Below are 18,912 nucleotides of genomic sequence, written 5' to 3'. Positions count from 1 at the left end.
TGATGGCCTCACTAATAAGATAAGTTTCCAACACTTGGGAAGGAAAATTGTTTTGTATCCTCTATCAACTTCTCAAGTGAGTGAGGATCAAATCAAGATGAAAGCTAAAAGGGAAGAAGAGGAAAAACAAAGAAAACAAAAACAAAAATCAAAAAAAGAAAAATAAAAAAGGTCTTTTTTCATGGACTGAAGAAAAGGAAAAAGAGGCATCAAGTTTAAAGGAAAGTGTCCCCTCTAAAGAAGTTGTTCACAAGAGTCACTTATCTCTCAAAAGTGATATTAAGAAAACACTTTTGCTTGAACAACCTTTATACCTTCTTTGTTTTAAAAGAGACACTCACTACCGCTAGTCATGAACATGAGTCTCTACCTCAAGAGGTCCAAACACTTTTGAAAGAATTTGATGATCTATTCCCTCAAGAGGTTCCAAGTGGACTTCCACCTTTAAGGGGAATAGAGCATCAAATAGACCTCATTTCGGGTGCAAGTCTACCAAATATGCTTGCCTATTGGACTAATCCCCAAGAAACCAAATAGATAGAAACTCAAGTTGAGGACTTCTTGAATAAGGGTTGGGTTCAAAAGAGTCTTAGTCCTTGTGTCGTTCCCATTCTTTTGGTGCTTAAGAAAAATGGAAAATGGAGGATGTGCACGGATTGTAGAGCCATCAATAACATCACCATAAAATATAGGCACCCAATCCCTAAGCTAAATGATATGTTGGATGAATTACATGGGGCCATTATATTCTCCAAAATTGGTCTTAAGAGTAGTTATCACCAAATTAGAATCAAAGAGTGTGATGCGTGAAAAATCGCTTTTAAAACTAAATTTGGTTTATATGAATGGTTAATGATGCCTTTTGGTTCTAATGAAATCTGTACTTAAGGATTACATAGGGGAATTTGTAGTTGTTTATTTTGATGACATTTTAATTTTTAGCAAATCCTTAGGTGAGCATCTTGGACATTTAAGAGAGGTATTAATAATTCTTAGGGACAACCACCTCTATTCCAACTTAGAGAAATGTACCTTTTGTAAAGAAAATGTGAACTTTTGGTATTTTATAGTTGGCAAAAAGGGAGTGCAAGTTGACCCCAAAAAAATAAAAGCCATGCAAGAATGGCCCACCCCAAAAAGTGTCGGAGATGTGAGGAGCTTTCATGGTTTAGCAAGCTTCTATAGAAGATTTAGAAAAAACTTCTCCACACTTGCATCCCCTTTTAATGAGCTTGTTAAGAAGGATGTTCCTTTCATTTGGGGTCATGCCCAAGATAAAGCTTTCAATGATCTTAAGGAAAAGCTCACCAATGCACCCATTCTAACCCTCCTAAACTTTTCTCAAACCTTTAAGCTAGAGTGTGATGCATATGGTTTTGGCATAGGTGTCGTGTTACTTCAAGGAGGTCATCCCATTGCTTACCTTAGTGAAAAACTTCATGGGATCACCTTGAATTATCCCACCTATGACAAGGAGCTTTATGCCCTTATTAGAGCCCTCCAAGTTTGGGAGCATTACTTAGTGACTAGGGAATTTATCATACACACCGATCATGAATCACTTAAGTACATTAGATGGCAAGGGAAGTTAAACAAGAGACACGCCAAGTAGATTGAATATCTTGAGAAATTCCCTTATATTATTAAATACAAGAAGGGAAAGAATAATGTGGTGACAGATGCTTTATCTAAAAGACACTCATTACTCTTTTCCTTAGGGTCTCAAATTCTAGGATTCGATAATATAAAGGAGTTGTATAAGAATGATCAAGATTTCCAATCCACCTTCACCAAATGCCTCCAAAAGCCTTTTGATGGGTTCTATCTTCTTAAGGGGTACCTTTTTAAAATGGGAAGACTTTGTATACCCCAAGGATCCATTCGAAAACTTTTGGTTGAGGAAAGTCATGAGGGAGGTCTCATGGGCCATTTTGGTGTTGATAAACACCTAAGTCTTTTAAAATCTAAATTTTATGGGCCACACATAAGAGTGGATGTTCAAAGGCATTGCTACAAGTGTATCACTTATAAGCAAAATCAAGAGTAATGCCTCATGGACTTTACACCCCTCTTCCTATAGTTAGCTCCCTTTGGGTTGAAATTAGTATGGATTTTGTGCTTGGTCTCCCAAGGACCCAAAGGGGATTTGATTCTATCTTTGTGGTTGTGGATTGTTTTAGTAAAATGACTCATTTTATACCATGCCACAAAGTAAATTATGTTAGTTATATCACTAAACTTTTCTTCAAAGAGGTGGTCTATTTGCATGGGTTACCCAAGACTATTTTGTCCAATAGTGATGCTAAGTTCCTTGGTCACTTTTGAAAAATTCTTTAGGAAAAACTAGGAACAAAGCTTGTCTATTCCACTACTTTCCACCCACAAACCGATGGGAAAACTGAAGTAGTGAATAGGTCCTTAACCACATTGTTAAGGATCATTTTAAAAGGGAACAAGAAAACTTGGGATGAATGCCTCCCCCATATAGAGTTTGCCTACAATACAGTAGTCCATAAGACTATTAACGTATCTCCTTTTGAGGTTGTATATGGCTTTAATTCCCTTACCCCTCTTGACTTGCTCTCACTTTCTAATAATACTTCCTTGTACCACAAAGAAAGAGTATCTAGGGCTGAATTTATAAGAAAATAGCATGAGAAAGTCAAGAGCCAAATTGAAAAACAAATTGAAAAATATGCCAAGTATAATAACAAAGAGAGGAAAAAGGTAACCTTTGAAGTTGGGGATTAGGTTTGGCTTCAATTGAGAAAGGATAAATTCCCTACTCAAAGGAAGTCCAAACTAAGCCCTAGGGGAAATGGTCATTTCCAAGTTCTTAAAAGGATTAATGACAATGCATACATCCTAGACCTTCCCTCCGATTATGGAGTTAGTTCTTCCTTTAATGTTTGTGATCTTGCACCTTTTGTAAGGACTAATGACATGGATGAGATTGAAGATTTGAGGTCAAATCCTTTTCAAGAAAGAGGGGATGATGGAGGACCATCCTTGAAGCATCATATAGGGCCTATCACAAGGTCCATGGCTAGGAGAGTGGAGGAAGATGAAGAACACACCACACCAAAAGCCATGATCATCATGTGTGTGGATTTTGAGCCCTCTCCTTAGTTTGTTGCTTTCTTTTCCTATTTTTCCCTTGTATTTTGGGGTACATTAGATATTAGGATTTTATTTTATATTTTTATTTAGTTTGTATTATGGGGTAAAATTAGTCTTAGGATTTATTTTGGGACTTAAACCTTGATTTTTGAGGTCAAAGTCCATTTCTTTCTTTTTATAGGCCTAAGGGTGCTTTAGTCTTTTAGGAGAGATGAAAGTCATTTTATTTGGGCTGCCTTTTGGGCTTATTTAGGGTGCATTTGGACTTGAAAATTTCAATCAAATGCTTCCAAGAAACCCTAGATGCCCTTTCTCTCTTTATAAGTACTTTAGGCATCTACCTAGCCACTTTGGACATTTATGATATTGAGTGAGCCTTTGTGCCTCAACATCCCTTCCTTAGTCACTTAGGGTTCTCTTGGCCCCCTTCCTCTCCTCTCTACCTTAGAGTGAGCTTGGGTCTCCCTACGTTGGTCTTCATCACACTTGGTGAAGTGAGCTAGCTTAAGAGCTTCAAAACACCACCCATCTCCTTTCCTTCTATTTTTTTGCGTCACCACATCCTCCACCATATTTTTGCCACTTTCTCACCCTTAAAGAGGTCTCAATCATCATCCCTTAAACTTCAAGAAGAGAAGGAACCAACAAAAAACTCTCATAGAGAAGATGGTTCCATCAACATTTACTAATCATTTGCTAACAAAATAAGGGTTGATGCATAATACTGTGTATAATATGATTATTTTTAAAAATATATATTAGATGATAATATTATTGTATTATATGATATTATTATCTTACATTATATTAGATTCTTTTTCATAATTATATACAATTTGGTTATAAATTTTATGTTATTTTTATTATTAACTTTATTTGATATTAATTTCATTTAAATATATAAATTTATTTAATATTTTTCATTTAATTAAATAATTTAAAAAAATACTTATATTTAATCTATATTAGCATCTATATATACTATTAATAAAAATGATATCACTTTTGATAATCACAATTTGGTGTTTACTTTTACGAAAATAAATTTACCCTTATTTTTATCTTTTAATTTTCTATTTTTAAAATTATTCATAAATAACTAATTTTTATTTTAAATTTGATTAATATATTTATATTTAACAATTTGAAGTACTAGAGTAGAAAAAGGAAAGAACCCAAGAAAACATTTAAGTGCCTTTTTTCATTTTTGTGTTCCCTCTACTCATAAAATAAAATTCCCTCGCCATTACCATTTTCTCTTTCCCCAAAAAAAATGAAAACACACTTTGTTGCCGAATCCTTCTTGCATCAAGAACCCTTCCTATGTCATCCAAACCCTTCTTGCTCATATAGACCCTTGCGTTGAGAACCTTCTTGTGTTGTCCAAATCCTCTAACACAATCAACATTTTCTTCGAAGAACTGATAAGTGCTCAAACCTTAACTGCCAGAGATAATAAGAACTATGTGAGATGTGTACCAGTTAGGTGAGATTGAATGTTGGGTTCTTGTTTTTCTTTTTTAATTAAATTGCTATGTTCCATACGGGTTCTCTTCTATGGTTGGTGTTTCTTGTGTTTCTTTTTGAACCGGATAGGCTTAACTTTAGTAGATTAGTTTACATGATTTGTATTCCCTTTCAACCATGTAAGGGCCTTTACGATTAAAAATTAGAAAATATGGAAATTAGTTAGTTCATGTTTTCATGTAAATTAGACTTAAATGTAAAGGGATGTGTTAGATAACCAAAATCGATTCTTTGTCCTTCATCTTATTGTTTAAGTTTTATGTTTAGTTGCTCTAATATTTTAACATAGAAATACAAAGAAATAATCAACTAACATATGGAATACAACTTGCACTTAAAAGGAGAAAGGAAAAAGTGCTTCAAACAAGAACAAGGAATAAAAAAAATACCTAAATTTAAAAATCATTGAGAGCTTAAATTAAAAAAAAAAGGATTAATTAGAATAAAAACTTGACCACTAAAGTGGTTAATTAATCAAGAAATGATTACTCATTAACTACTTTTAAAATGTCTTTAATTAGTGAAGTGTTAAATTGTTCCTAAACTATAAATATTTGTATGAATAAATCTTTCTTGCAATTTCACTCGCAGACTAATTTGTGTTATCAAATAGTGACCATGGTAGAGCCATGGTCCATATAGAGAGATAAGTTTATCCCTCTCGACTCCCTTGCTAAATGGAAAAGGATTAGTGAGGGACTATTTCCTTCATTAAATTGCGATTTTCTTGTAGTGGTTGTTTATTGTTTGATGTTTTTTGAAATTAAGTTGTATGTTGTAAATTGTGTTGAACATGTGATGCATTTTTTTAGGTTGTAAGTAGCATAAAAATTAGAGGAGATAAAAGTTGTTTTCAAATAAAAATATTCATTTGTGTGGATATAAATTATGGTGTTCAAAGAGATCAAAGTTAAAAATCCTTTGGTTAATAAATTGCCTTTTGATTGGAAAGTTTTTGTCTCTTCTATGTTTTTTCAATTGAAAATAGTATGGTGGAGGCCGAACCATATTTGTCATTGAGTGGCCATTGGGTTAAATACAAGATTGAAGGTTAAAGTCCCTAACTAAGTACCAAAAGGGTGTGCAACATTTGGAGGGTAGTCGGTGGGCTAATTCCATATAGGCTTAGTGTTAAGTCAGACGAAGCGCGTTCGCAATTCCCACCAAGGTTTTGAATATGACAAATATAATACATATTGTTATTACTAACATATGCATTAGTGTCTCATTTAGTTATGCATGTTAAGGTTGTCATAGACTCACCCAAATTGTTATATCCCTGATAATAGTACTGAACTTTTCTAGTGTAAGTGGCAAAATCAAAGAAATCACGCTACGTTGTGCATTGGCATCCAAATTTTTTGTTAATCTAGCAAGCCCAAAAAGGATCCTATTGTTAAATTCTGGTTCGGTAGGAGCAAGCAACTTAGACTCCTAACCTCAATTATAGGAGATCTCCATAAGTTGATATGCATGACAACACATTAATTTTTTAAGTTGTTCAGTTGTTTATTAGTTGTTCATAAGCTGCTTATTTATTTGCCTTGATTGATTTTCAGTTGTTAATTTGTGGGTATTATTAAGGTTGTTGTAATGTTTTTAAGTTGAAACAAAACTAAATTGTTGAAAATGTATATTTTTCTATAATTTACTTATTTTTTTTTATATATGATGATATGTTGTTTTCTTTCACAAGCTTATCCTTATTTTTCCATGTTGTTCAATTATAATGATCATACTTGATATAAAAGTAAGGTAGGATTAGGTTGAAGGACACGCTTGGTGGATGACCATGCTGGAAATGGCCTTGTTTTTATTATATTACTTTGATACAACGATTGTGTATAAAGACACTTGATTGGAGGTAGGCTTTTATGTTTTTTTCACCCCCCAACACATACACACACACACACACACACACACACACACACACACACACACACACACACACACACACACATACACATATATATATATATATATATATATATATATATATATGTTGCATGAATGTCAAGGTACAATTGCATGATAACTCTAGTTTAGTATATTCTTTATGTATTCCACTACATAGTGTTGTACTATACAAAGTGCAATGATTTGTCGAGTCATTACCCGACAAATCTTGTCTTATACGTGGTCTTGGTTGACCAATTACTATTCATCTTTTAGTTTTTCTTCTACCAATAGACCTTTGATTCGAGAGCATGTGTGGTGGGATAGATAAAAAATATTAAAGTTATGAGCTAGTGTGGTTGTAATGTGAAACTGACATTTATGTTTGGAAATATAAGGTGTTTTATACATCAAATTTGTTGTTTTTTGACTTAAATATAATTTTTGTCCTTGTAATTTATCATTTTCTTCATTTTTATTCAATGTAAATATTTTTGTTGTTATTTCATCCTTAACATTTTATAACATTTCAAAAATAGTCCCTACCATCAACTTCTGTTAAAAAAATTCTATGACAAACATAATACATATTATATCTTGTTATATTCCACTTTCCATTGCCACATAGGCAAATTGATTTTAAAAAAACTTTAGACAAAATTATAAAACACACTTCATTATTGCTACTTAATCATACTCTTCACGTGCACCTTCTTTGAACTATGCAACATCGTATCCTAGCTATCATCAGTGGTGGGACTGGACCATCGGCCTTCCTTCTCCAATGAGGTGTCCCGCTCGTTGTTGTTGTAATGATCGCAGTAGGTGGCAATGATCTGAGACAATTGAGGCACAATTTTCTTAAGCCTTGAGGAGGCAACATTGGCAGTAATGCCAATAGAGTGGTTAAAGCTCATGCGCCACATGAACTCTTGCACAATGAGGGAGTAGTCAAGCATGAGGTCGAACTTCTCTATGGTGAAGTGGTAGCCAATGGCAACCTTGTAGAGGCAATGAACTTTGCTTCGTTGTTGAAATCGTGGTTGTGAATAGTTGCTCCTCATTGGAAGATAGGGGTTTGGATTGTTCTTTTTAGGGTTTGCAATGTCAAATTTGGATCGAAGAAAGGAAGCACAGTCATGAGGTTGAGAGTGCAGTGAAATCCATTTTGAAATTTTGTCTAAAAAAGTTTAAAAATAATTTACTTATGTGACAATGATAAAGTGAAATATAACAAATATAATATTTATCACATTTGCAACCTAGAATTATTTTAATGGTAGAAGATAATAAAGGCTATTTTTCAAGCATTTTTAAAGGTTAGATGAAACAATAATAACTTTTTTATATAGAAATCAAAAGTAAAAAAATGATAAATTATATGAATGAAAATTATATTTAAACTTTATTTTTTTACTGCCACTTTTGTCTAATCACTACAAAAAAATGTGCGATTTGTGGCGGTTATTTTGGTAGTTTCTGGCGGTTAAAAACCGCCACAAATCGCATTACCGGCGTCACAAATAACCGCCAGATCCACGGTCGCCAAAAACCGTTTGTGGCGGATATTTTGTAAACGGTGGTTTTGAGCGCCAGAAAATTGAATTACCTTGTGGCGGTTTAAAACCGCCAGAAAATGCATTTTAATGTTACTTGTTTTACAGTTTCTGGCGGTTTAAGACCGCTAAAAAATTCATCTAAATTTTGCTTGATTCAACATTTTTGGGGGTTTTAAACCGCCAGAAAATTGTTTTTTTTTTTTACTTATTTACACTTTGACAGTTTTAAATCGTAAAAAAAATGCATTTGGGAAACTATATATTGTCCCGATAAAGTACTTGACAAGACCGATCAAATTTATCACCCATTGATATTGAAAACAAGTTTTAACTTAGAACATGAGTTCAGAGTATTATACCTCTGCCATACAAATGCGTGCACCTTATAATCACTATAAAATGAAAGTTTTAGTGCTTAGCATCTATTACTTCAAGCAATTTTCTTTGATACTTGTTTCCAAGAACCTACATAATGTTTGTAAAGAATCATCAAACAACTTCAGTCCATACTATAGAAGATGTCAAGTCCTAAATCTTCAGCCATAGCTACCACAGCAATTCCAAGCACTGCAGGACTTGGTGAGTCTCACCTTTATCAAGATGTTGTGAACAATGATCCAAGAGATTTTGAACCTGCAAGGAAGAATATCAATAATTATAAACATAAAAGGCTGCATAATAAATAATATACATAGATGAATGTAGCAGAGGTTTCTTTAAAAAGAAGCTTCATAAATACTTTGAGAACATTTCCAGTTCCAACATAGGCACATGATAGTAGTGCCATGTCATACAGTAAGAACACCAAAATATGAATCACTTACCCACTGCACATATTCCATTGGTACGGAAGATTGGTACGGTTTGCATGCAGAGCCTTCTGAACCTCGGGGAGGTTGAAATAAAAACTTTCATAATCCATGCAGACATCTACACCTATGCTTATTTTCGTAGCCTGCATTATAGTAACCAAATTAATTAGTTTATAATTTTATTAAAAAAAACATTTTAAAATATTCATAGAACAGAAATGAAAGGGGCATAGTACCATCTTTTTCAATCTTAGTTCTTGTTCAACTATGGATGGATAACAAACATCCAGAATCACATCATAGTTGTTTATATAATCGCCAACAATTTTTTCTGCTTTGTTTAATGCTTTGTTGCATGATTTAGACACATTATGTTGTGTACTTGAAAAAACATAATCATCAAAATCGCAATCATTCGTAATGGCAAGGCCAGCTTCATCGGAAATCATTCCATGTGACCAGAAGTATTCATAAGTTGCTTGTGCATCACGATCAAGTTTCAGAAGTGGGTTTCCAATCTAACAAATGAAAGCCAAGGAAAAATACCTTTCAAATTGAAATATTAGCGGTACGATAACATAGACTAGTCTAACATAGACTAGTCTAAAAGCAACGCAAAAATAAATGAGTAAAATAATGCCAAAAAGATATCACATGAAAGGGATCTTACAGCAACTCCTTTAATATTGAATTTGAAACCAGCTGAATTAGCATTGTGGTCCAAAATAGCATTAGCTAACTGTGGTATATAATGTCCTGTACAACATTTAAATGTTAGTAATAAACAAAAATATATTATCATTATAATTTGATAAAAACACTTTTCCAAAAGGAAAAGAAAAGTAAAGTAAACTGGGGCAATAATTTCATAGCATGTCCCCTGTTAAGAATGATGATGCAAGTTATCTGCATGTGCATAAAATAATAGAATAAAAGCTTTGATCTTAACTAAATAACGTCAGCTTATATTATATAGAATATTTTGGAACTCGAGACCAAGTTTTGGGAATTTCAATTCAACAAATAAAATCATTAAAATTGGGATAAGATCATTATTTTTTTGACCTGCAAAGCTTTCTCCAGTAAGAAACAACTCCCTTGATCTGTAAGAAGGAAACTTCTGGTACCATTTCAGCATGAATAGAAGCATATCATTGGCTTCCAAAAAGATATTTCTTTTTGCTACAGCATAACAGAAAAAAGAAATTATTATATATAGGCGTCATTCAAGGTTTAGGCGTTATATGCAAACAGATATTCAAGGTACCCACTAAGCAAGAGTTTCAATTCCAACAAAACTCAAATATTGCTTAATAAAAAATCAAGTCCTTAGTACCATGTATTTACCGAATATCATGTGATACCAATAAATTGAGATTCCTTCAATCAAATTAACAAAGGAAAGAATGAAAGGGAAACCTTCTTGAAGTTGAATCGGTTTACAACAACAATCACAATAACCCAAAACCATTATGTGAAGTTGGAAACAGGGATCAATTGATGCCAATGTGTACATCAAAATGATACTGAAAAGAGAATCCAACAAGTAGTAGTCCCTTTTTATTTTGTTTGAGTTAGTTTCTGCAACATATATGCCAATGAGCTTCTTTAATGTTTATTTTTCCAAGTAGCCTAGATACTTGGTATAGCTAGTTCTTTAATTGTTGCCATCAGCTGCTATCTTATCCAATCTATTCCTAATATATTTGATTTGACGAGCCATCTTAAAACGTAAAAGAAGAGAATTAGAGGAAGAAAAGAAGTGGCCTACATTCATTCTGGTGTTGCCTGAAGCTTTGACAACTTGCTTTCTTAAGTTTTGGCACTGAAATCCATCCAATATATCTTCAGCATCTAAGCATATGTTTTGAATCTGCCTGAGCCATTCACGCAACCCATGCTTCTGCTCCCTCTTCTCCTCAGCATCCAACAACACACCTTTCACAATTGACAAGGTGTCTTTGATCCCTTGCACATCCTCATACACATGATAGGCACGAGAAGAATATATAAAACATAAGAAAATTATTATATTTGGTACGTACTATTGTTTAACTGCTCAACAAAAATTGTTCAATCATAAAAACAAATGATAAAACTCCATCTTCAAAATTGTTCAAGTTAAAATCCTCTGCACAAAAGGAGAAAATTGTCAAAAACTGCTATATAGCTGAGAAATATATTAGCAACTTATACTTTTGCAGTAAGATTATAACAAAATATCATTATTAATTTGCAAGGAGATTTGGTAATTTGATTACTACAATAAACTAAGTGCAGAGTTATACATGCTTCTAAGAATTCTAAGAATTTTCTCCAATAATGATATTATTTATATATTAGAATTTTCTCCAATAATGATATTATTTATATAGACAAAAAAGAAGGTATATAATTAAAGTCCATTTCCAGGTATAGAAGTAACTAAGTCCAGCCCACATAATCAATGCAAAGCACCTGCAGATCCAATAGGAAATGATTGAAAATGAAGTATCAATGTGTTGCACGAGATGTGGAAATATTATTGCATAAAAAAAAACTATCTAAAGCATCTGATGCCAGTATGAAAATAGCCATGAATGAATGTACTTGATACTTATAAGTGGATATTCATATAGAAGTGGATATTCTTATCCAATCTTCTTTCTTTCTTTCATGCAGCTCCAAAAGCTTCACGAACATTCAAATTTGTTCTCCGCATAACACTAAACACCTCCAAAGCATCACACAACAAATCATTCTCCGGATAAACAGAAACCAACGAGTTCCACGAAATTTCAAAAAGCAAATAACATTGTAATTTCAAATCAAAACGTTAAAAAATAAATAACGAACATTCATATTCCCTTACCTCAAATTTGTAATCTCTGAAAAATTTGTTCCACCTAAAACCTCTGAACAAAAAAATTATAATGAAATATTATACAAAGCAAAAAATAGGGAATCAAAATGGATATGAATCGAAAACTCACCTTAAATGGAAGCAATCGATCGAAGAACAGCGTAGAGAAGAGAAAGCTTAAAAAGCTCTTGCGAAATCACTAACCCCAAATTGAACACTTAGTTAAATGTTTTCATCGCAAATTGGCTCACGAACGACTGTGTTGACCGTGAAATGAAGCTGAAGGTTTGATGGAAAAAGAAATTTGAGAGTGAAGCAGAAGGTTTAACGGAAGAAGAAGAAGCGAAGGTTTGACGGACGAAGCAGAGCATGCGTTGAAGTGAAGCAGAAGGTACTAGGATATTTTTTTATTTTGAATTTATATTCTTTAACTCTTTTTTATTTTTATTCTTTTAATTCTTTTAATGAGAATCAGAGTATATTTTAATTAAGTTGTATACGTGGTGACAAGAGTTAATAAGTAGATGTCATTGTGACGGTTAAAATAACCGCTAGAATTATATCATTTTGTAGCGGTTTATTAAAACCGCCGAAAAAAAACCGCCACTAATTAACTAATTTTTTTGTAGTGAATTTCTAAGGGCAAAACAAGGTCATAATTGGAAACTTTGAAGAAAACATTTGCCAGGAATTTTGAACTCTATAATTTTGATGCTTTTTGGTTGATGGAACATTATTGTTTGTAATTTTTCTTTCTAGTAACTGATAGGTCGTTTTACTCACATAAGAGGCTTTTTAACCTTAATAAATTAAAATAAAAAACTAAAATTTTTAAAATAAATTATTTGGAGATTAATTTACTGAACAAAATTGTTTTGGACATGTGGACACTGACAAAACGTGACTGCGTCAGACGTTTTACATGCATGCCAAAGAATGATACAAAAAACGTCATGCACACTGATGTCTTCCCTACATGGCCACTTCATGCAGTGTTGAAGCAGCCTAGATACAGAAAGCATCAGGCATGGTGACGCCTTCCATGCACTAAACCAAAAATGTCTGGGCTAGTGACATTTTCAAGCATAGTCACCTCGGTTCGTCATGCAAGCAGGTTGGTGCTCGTGTAGTGTGGAGGTTCATTATGTAGTGTGCACAGTTTGAAGGGATGACGTCAGCCCATCTGACGTTTTCTATGTAGGGTGTGTTTGAACAGAAAATGTCAGGCCCTATGACATTCTTTGTTGCCCTCCCTCCCCCGACTAGTAGTTTAAGTTCCAAGAGAGTGAGTGAGTGAGTGAGAAGAAGAAGAGAAGAAGAAGAAAAAGGAAAGAGAAGGGAAGGACCCAAGTGAAGTAGAAAAAGAAAAAAGAGAACTAAAGGACGTGAGAGAAGAAGAAAAAGAAAAAAAGAGAAGAAGAAATTTGAGTGTGAGAGAAGATAAGAGAAAAAGAGGAGAAAGTGGTAAATTAGAGAAGGAAAGTTATGTGAAGAAAGAGAAGCTAAGTTTTTTTTTAATATTAATATTTTGATTTTTTATGTACAATTTTCGGTTTTAGATTTATTTATGTGGAAAATTTGTTGATGATGTTAATGATTCAAATTTTTGTTTTGTTTTGTTTTGGAGAAGGAGATTATTGTAAACTGTATGTTTTTTTTGTAATCTTTTAAAATAACAATACTTTGTTTTTTCATGTATAATTTTAGATTTTAGATTTTTGTGTGAAAAATTTGTTGATGAATCAAATTTTTAGGAGTTTAGATTTTTTAAGTGTTTAGAAATAAAATAGTGAATAGTTGTGATTTTGCATGGTTTTAATTATTTGATGTTGATGTGAGGAATAGAAGAGTTATTAGTTATAGTTTTGATTTGGAATTAATTTTGTTATGTGTTATATAATTTAATTTATATGAAATTAATCTTTTAGCAAATTAAATTGAAGTTTAAAACTTTTTGTTTCTATGGTTTTAATTATTTGATCTTCATGTAGGAGGATAAGAATATTTTGTTTAGGGTTTAATTGATTATTCATTATTTAGGGACTTAAATATTTATTATTTCAATTTTACGCGTACACTTCTTGATTGTATATAATGAAGATGATTAATATGTTATCCTATTACCTAATGTTTTTATTTCTTGTAAAATTTGGACAAGCTACACAACTTGCAAACATAACCTTCTTAGGACGCTTGAACAATTTTGTGAGATAAGCCCAAAAATTAGTTGGTGGATTGATGGTATTTCGCTAGAAAAATGAAGCCTCACCCATGATGATGAAGGTCGTAGATACAATCACATGATTGCAAACTTGTCTAAGGTTGTCAACAAGATCTTAAAGGGTGCCCATAACTTGCCAATAACAACTCTTGTAAAGTGCACATATGATAGGTTAGTTGAGTATTTTGTTCAAATGTTAGGTCAAGCCAATGTAGAGCTTGCTCTTGGTCAACAATATTGCCAAAAGTTAATGGATGCTATGTAAAACAATCAAGAGGAGGCAACATCTCATTTTGTTTGAAAATATGACTATGAGGCCACCAGATTTGAATTGGAAGAAAATTTCAATCCAATTACACAAAGAGGTGGTCATGGATAATAATTCTTAATGAACAAAAATGTGAGTGTGGTGCTTTCCAAGCTTACAGATATCCATGTTCACATGTCATTATCGCATGTGCTTATGCTTGCATAGATCCCTTGAACTTTGTTGATGTTTCCTATTCAAATGCATATATTAAAAAGGCATATTCTGGGCAATGGTACCCACTTGGTAGTTGTAGACACCCAATTTTGTCTGGAGTACCCAAACCAAGGACAAAGGTATACTAGAGTGAGACAAACAACCCTTGAGGGGCCCAACACGTTGGACAACTGTTTTGTTATTATAATATCTCTCGTTATAGAACTAATTTTGACGATCCAACCGTTGAGATTAAAGATCATGTATTGAGAAGATATCATCAATATTCCAGCATGATCCAACAGTTAACTAGTTCTCTAGAAGCCTCACACTGTAGTTGAAAAAAAGTAGTACGTATGGCCCCTAAGGGCCCAATAGAGCACCAAAATGGGTCAAGATGGCTCCGAAAGGCCCAAAAAACTCAAGAAAACCGATCTGGAGTGCAGAACAGTCTTCCTAAATTGGAACGGACCGTTCCCAATGTTGGAACGGCCCGTTCTGAAACCAAAACGACCCGTTCTACTTTCCAGAAAATTTTGCGTTTGGCAGTTTTTTTTGTTCCAATAATATCTCCCTCTAAAGACCTAATTTCACGATCCAACTGTTGAAGTTAAAGATAAATGTCTTAAGAAGATATCATCAAAGTTTTAGCATGATCCAACGTTAATGATTTCTCTAGAGGCCTCGCATTGCAGCTGGAAAATATGAATCCTATACCAGACAACGTTTTTGTTATGATTGTATCTCTTACTACAAACCTAATTTCAATGATCCAAACGTTGAAATTGAATATCAATGTATTGTGAGGATACTATAAAAAAAACAGCACGATCCGGCGGTTAACGAATACTCTAGAGGTCCTGCATAGTGCCTAGGAAAAGATGGTATTTTTATAAAATTTAGTCTTACGTCAAATAACTCTCTTATGTTTTTATCTCCTAGTTGGCTATGTAAGAAACCCTCTGGCCAAGGGATTAAGGAAAAAGAGCTGCATAGCTTCCCCCCTCTCTATATAAAACTTTGAGTGATAGTGACCTTTTTGTAGAGCGAAGGGTTGCAAAAACACGCCCCGCACGCATTTAGGAAGATTCCCTTATAAAAAGGCTTGCTTTAGAAGTTCTAAATTCTTCTCTTTTATTTATTCTTTTTAATTATTTATTTATTATTTTATTTATTGTTTTATTTGTTATTTCATTTATTATTTTATTTCTTTATTTATCACTTTATTTATTTTATTTATAATTCTTATATACCAATAAATAATCATGTAGATAATAGATATTTTTCGTCATGTAAATAATATTAAATAATAAAAGGGGATAAGATATTTAAAATATTATTATTATTATATTAATTTCATCATAGGGTACTAATTTAGGGCGTTGTAGGGGTGCCTAATACCTTCCTTACACGTAACCGACCCCCGAACCCAATTTTGGCTATGAAGGCTTTTATTTTAATTTCAAAATCTTTTCTTTTTTCAATGTTTTGAGTAAAACATTGGTGACGACTCCATGAACTCACATTTTTTAAAACTATTAGTTGAAGATTAGTCTGGCATCCGGGCATTCCTTAATTAATGAGATTTTTCAAAAAAAAGGTAGTCTAAACAATTGGTCGTAAGATAAAAATTTTTCGGGTTACGATAGTAGTGATGACAACATTCATCTTACCAATGGATCTCGCATTGTCCTTGATTAAACTATGTTGTTTGCTAAGGGGCGTCTAAAATAAACTCGTATAAGAAATGAAATGGATTAGACAGTGTCAACAAAAATAACGTTGTGGACATTGTAGGGCTGAAGGTCATAATAGACCAAACTGTCCTCAACTAGCATCAAATATCAATGATGAACTTGATCATTAATGTGTATCCAAAATCTTAGTTATATAATCTTCAATCATGTATATAAATTTTATATATTTTACTGATGTAATTCTTAAGTTGGATAATGATTATGTGTTCGAATAAATATCCTAAATTCAAAATAATTAACATATTTAATTATTTAAAAATTCAAATATTTATTTTCATTTCACTAAATAAACCTACATATTTTCTACCTTTCTATTTAAAGATAAAAATAAAAATAATACAGAACATGATTATTTTAAAAGAAAATTAATTACATATTGTAAAATACAAAGCAAATAACAAATAAATTTTTTTAACAAATTATTAGCAAAAATATTTTTAAAGCCTATAACACTATTATTAACAATAAATAAAATTATGATTACCAAAAAAAAGTATTTAATTTATTAATACTATTACACTATAACTATAACCTAATACTAAACCTTAAACTTTCAACTCAATAAACTAAAAACTTAAAACATGTTGAATGTCCAGAGCAAAAGCGCATAGTGCTTCATAAATCCATTTAGCATTTTTGGGATTTATAAATTGGTGTTATCCGATAGAAGTATGGTAGCAAAAGAGTATAGGAGTAAGAAAACGTCAAGGGGGCAAACGAGTATCGAACAACACAAAAGTTGTCAATACCTTTGACGACTTCTAGTATGGACAAGTTGTTACTAAATGTGACAACTTCTAGTACACGGTTGAAAACACTGAAAACGTCACATAACTCCTAAATATTTTAATTATTAAAAATATATTAATATTATACTTTTTAGTCACATAATTTTCTAGTTTTAGAATAATGTGATTGATATTTTACATTTTTAGAAATTTCTTTTAATTTCTTTTTATCCAAAAAGAGAAATATAATAACGACATCTAAATTCTACGGATCAAAATAATTATTTTCCGAAAAGAATCTCATTTAATGTATCTTGTTGAGAAACAAGTCCAAATACGAAATTTTTTGGGACAACAGAAAAATCCTCACTCGCCATCAAATTAGATTGGACTATATTAATTATATGCCATTTATGCATTTCACAAATAATAACATTACTTTTTTTTTTTTGTTGAATACATTTGCATTACCTACCACCGAGTCTGTGGTATATAAAATTCAAACAAAGTAGTTATGATTTATGAAATGAATATGTCCATGATTATTATTAACAAGATTCAAATCCTAATTATCAAACACATTATTTATTGTATAATTAATATTACTGTTAATATAATTTTTTGTTATATAAATGTAAATGTTGTATAAATCTCATTAAATAAAAAAAAACTCACATTATTCAATTGGTTACTATATAATTGGTGTAAATTATTCATAAGTGTTTTTTTTTATGTTAGTCACATTTAATTATTGAGATCTATTTTTTTACCACGTTTTTTTTCATTTAAATATGAGACTTTGTTTAGATTTAGTTAAACCAATTATATGATTGATACGTAAATTTTAAGCCTAATCATTATTCTCATCAATATTTATAATATTTTGATGATTAAAACCATTAAGAGAAGATAGAAATACAAAAAATAAAATAGGCATTGGGAGTCATGCTAAGGACTTTTTTTTAATATATTATTTTTTTTAATTATTAAAATAACTTGAACTCATTTTTATTTGCGTAAATAACCCATTTTGAGGCTCAGGTGAGAAATCGGTTACTGGATAATCAATTTCTTAAAGGAATTATTTTAAAAAAATTTAGAATCCTTTGAGAAATCGATTACCTAATAACCGATATTTCTATTGGTTTTTTTTTTTTTTTTTTTCATTTTTTGGGCTTTTCTTGTTCAGATTTAAAAAAAAATTCATTTTTCATTTTTTGATTTTCAGATTTTTTTAAAAAGTATAATTAATTTTAGAAAAATATATTTAATATTTAAACTAAATAGTTTATAAAGAATAATACTTAATAATAAAAAATAATATTATATTTATTTATAAATTATAATATTTCTGATTTTAAATTTTTTAAAATAAATATAGTTAATTATAATTTTCAGAATTATATATAAAATTATAAAATTTTGCATAATATTTTAAATTTATGTTAAAAATAAAGAAAATATTAAAACTTATTTATCATACTAAATTTTAGAATTATAAAATTGATTTTATTATTTAAATTAAATTTATTAAATATAGAAAATTGAAAACTTTAATATAATAATAAATATATTGATTTTGTATTGGTAATTATAGATAATTAAATTGATTATTACATAAATGACAATATTATTTTATTAAATATTAATGACATTATATATTAAATACACTAATTATAACGGTTTCATCATTAAAATGAAAATAACTTTAAAAAAACACAATTTAAATAAACTTCAAACATAATAGATAAATAACATAAAATCTAAACCATATAACATTAGTTGTCTAACTTCATTGTTTGGTCAAGGTATCTTTCAATCGCTTCCATCCCATGCAATAATCCAATATACGTCGTGGTAGCATACAATTCGAGACTTGTTAGGTCGTGTAGTTCTATGAATAATGAAAACATACACTCCACATCTTCATCATCCCTAAGACGACACGTATATTTATATACACCACCGATACATGAATTCAGGTATC

At 31.4% G+C, this 18,912-nt stretch overlaps 1 protein-coding gene and 1 long non-coding RNA gene across 2 annotated transcripts; both read right to left on the bottom strand.

Moving 5' to 3' along the window:
- Window positions 1–8,387: 8,387 nt before the first annotated feature.
- On the bottom strand, window positions 8,388–10,055 carry LOC145958286 (serine carboxypeptidase-like 42). The gene is made up of 5 exons (XM_083075179.1): window positions 9,980–10,055; window positions 9,585–9,670; window positions 9,151–9,432; window positions 8,927–9,057; window positions 8,388–8,735 (listed from the first exon to the last, which is right to left on the bottom strand). The coding sequence occupies exons 1-5, from the start codon at window positions 10,050–10,052 to the stop codon at window positions 8,639–8,641; spliced, it is 669 nt and encodes a 222-aa protein (XP_082931305.1). The 5' UTR covers window positions 10,053–10,055; the 3' UTR covers window positions 8,388–8,638.
- A 754-nt stretch (window positions 10,056–10,809) lies between these two features.
- LOC145958287 (uncharacterized) lies at window positions 10,810–12,172 on the bottom strand. Its single transcript, XR_014434028.1, has 3 exons — window positions 11,887–12,172; window positions 11,766–11,808; window positions 10,810–11,619 (listed from the first exon to the last, which is right to left on the bottom strand). It is a non-coding gene; the product is annotated as an uncharacterized LOC145958287 (long non-coding RNA).
- Window positions 12,173–18,912: the final 6,740 nt, after the last annotated feature.

This window comes from Cajanus cajan, chromosome 5, assembly GCF_000230855.2.
Source record: "Cajanus cajan strain Asha chromosome 5, NIPB_CcT2T_4, whole genome shotgun sequence".
Classification (NCBI taxonomy): Eukaryota; Viridiplantae; Streptophyta; class Magnoliopsida; order Fabales; family Fabaceae; genus Cajanus; species Cajanus cajan.
This window is presented reverse-complemented; position numbering and strand designations above follow the sequence as displayed.

Bases quoted from the DNA above. Each gene is read 5' to 3' on its own strand.
- LOC145958286 (XM_083075179.1), bottom strand. From the start codon at position 10,052: ATGCTGAAATGGTACCAGAAGTTTCCTTCTTACAGATCAAGGGAGTTG. The intron at 9,433-9,584 runs GTAAGATCCCTT...TTCATTTGTTAG, and splicing joins TCAATATTAAAGGAGTTGCT to ATTGGAAACCCACTTCTGAA. The intron at 8,736-8,926 runs GTAAGTGATTCA...TCTTCCTTGCAG, and splicing joins CAATGGAATATGTGCAGTGG to GTTCAAAATCTCTTGGATCA.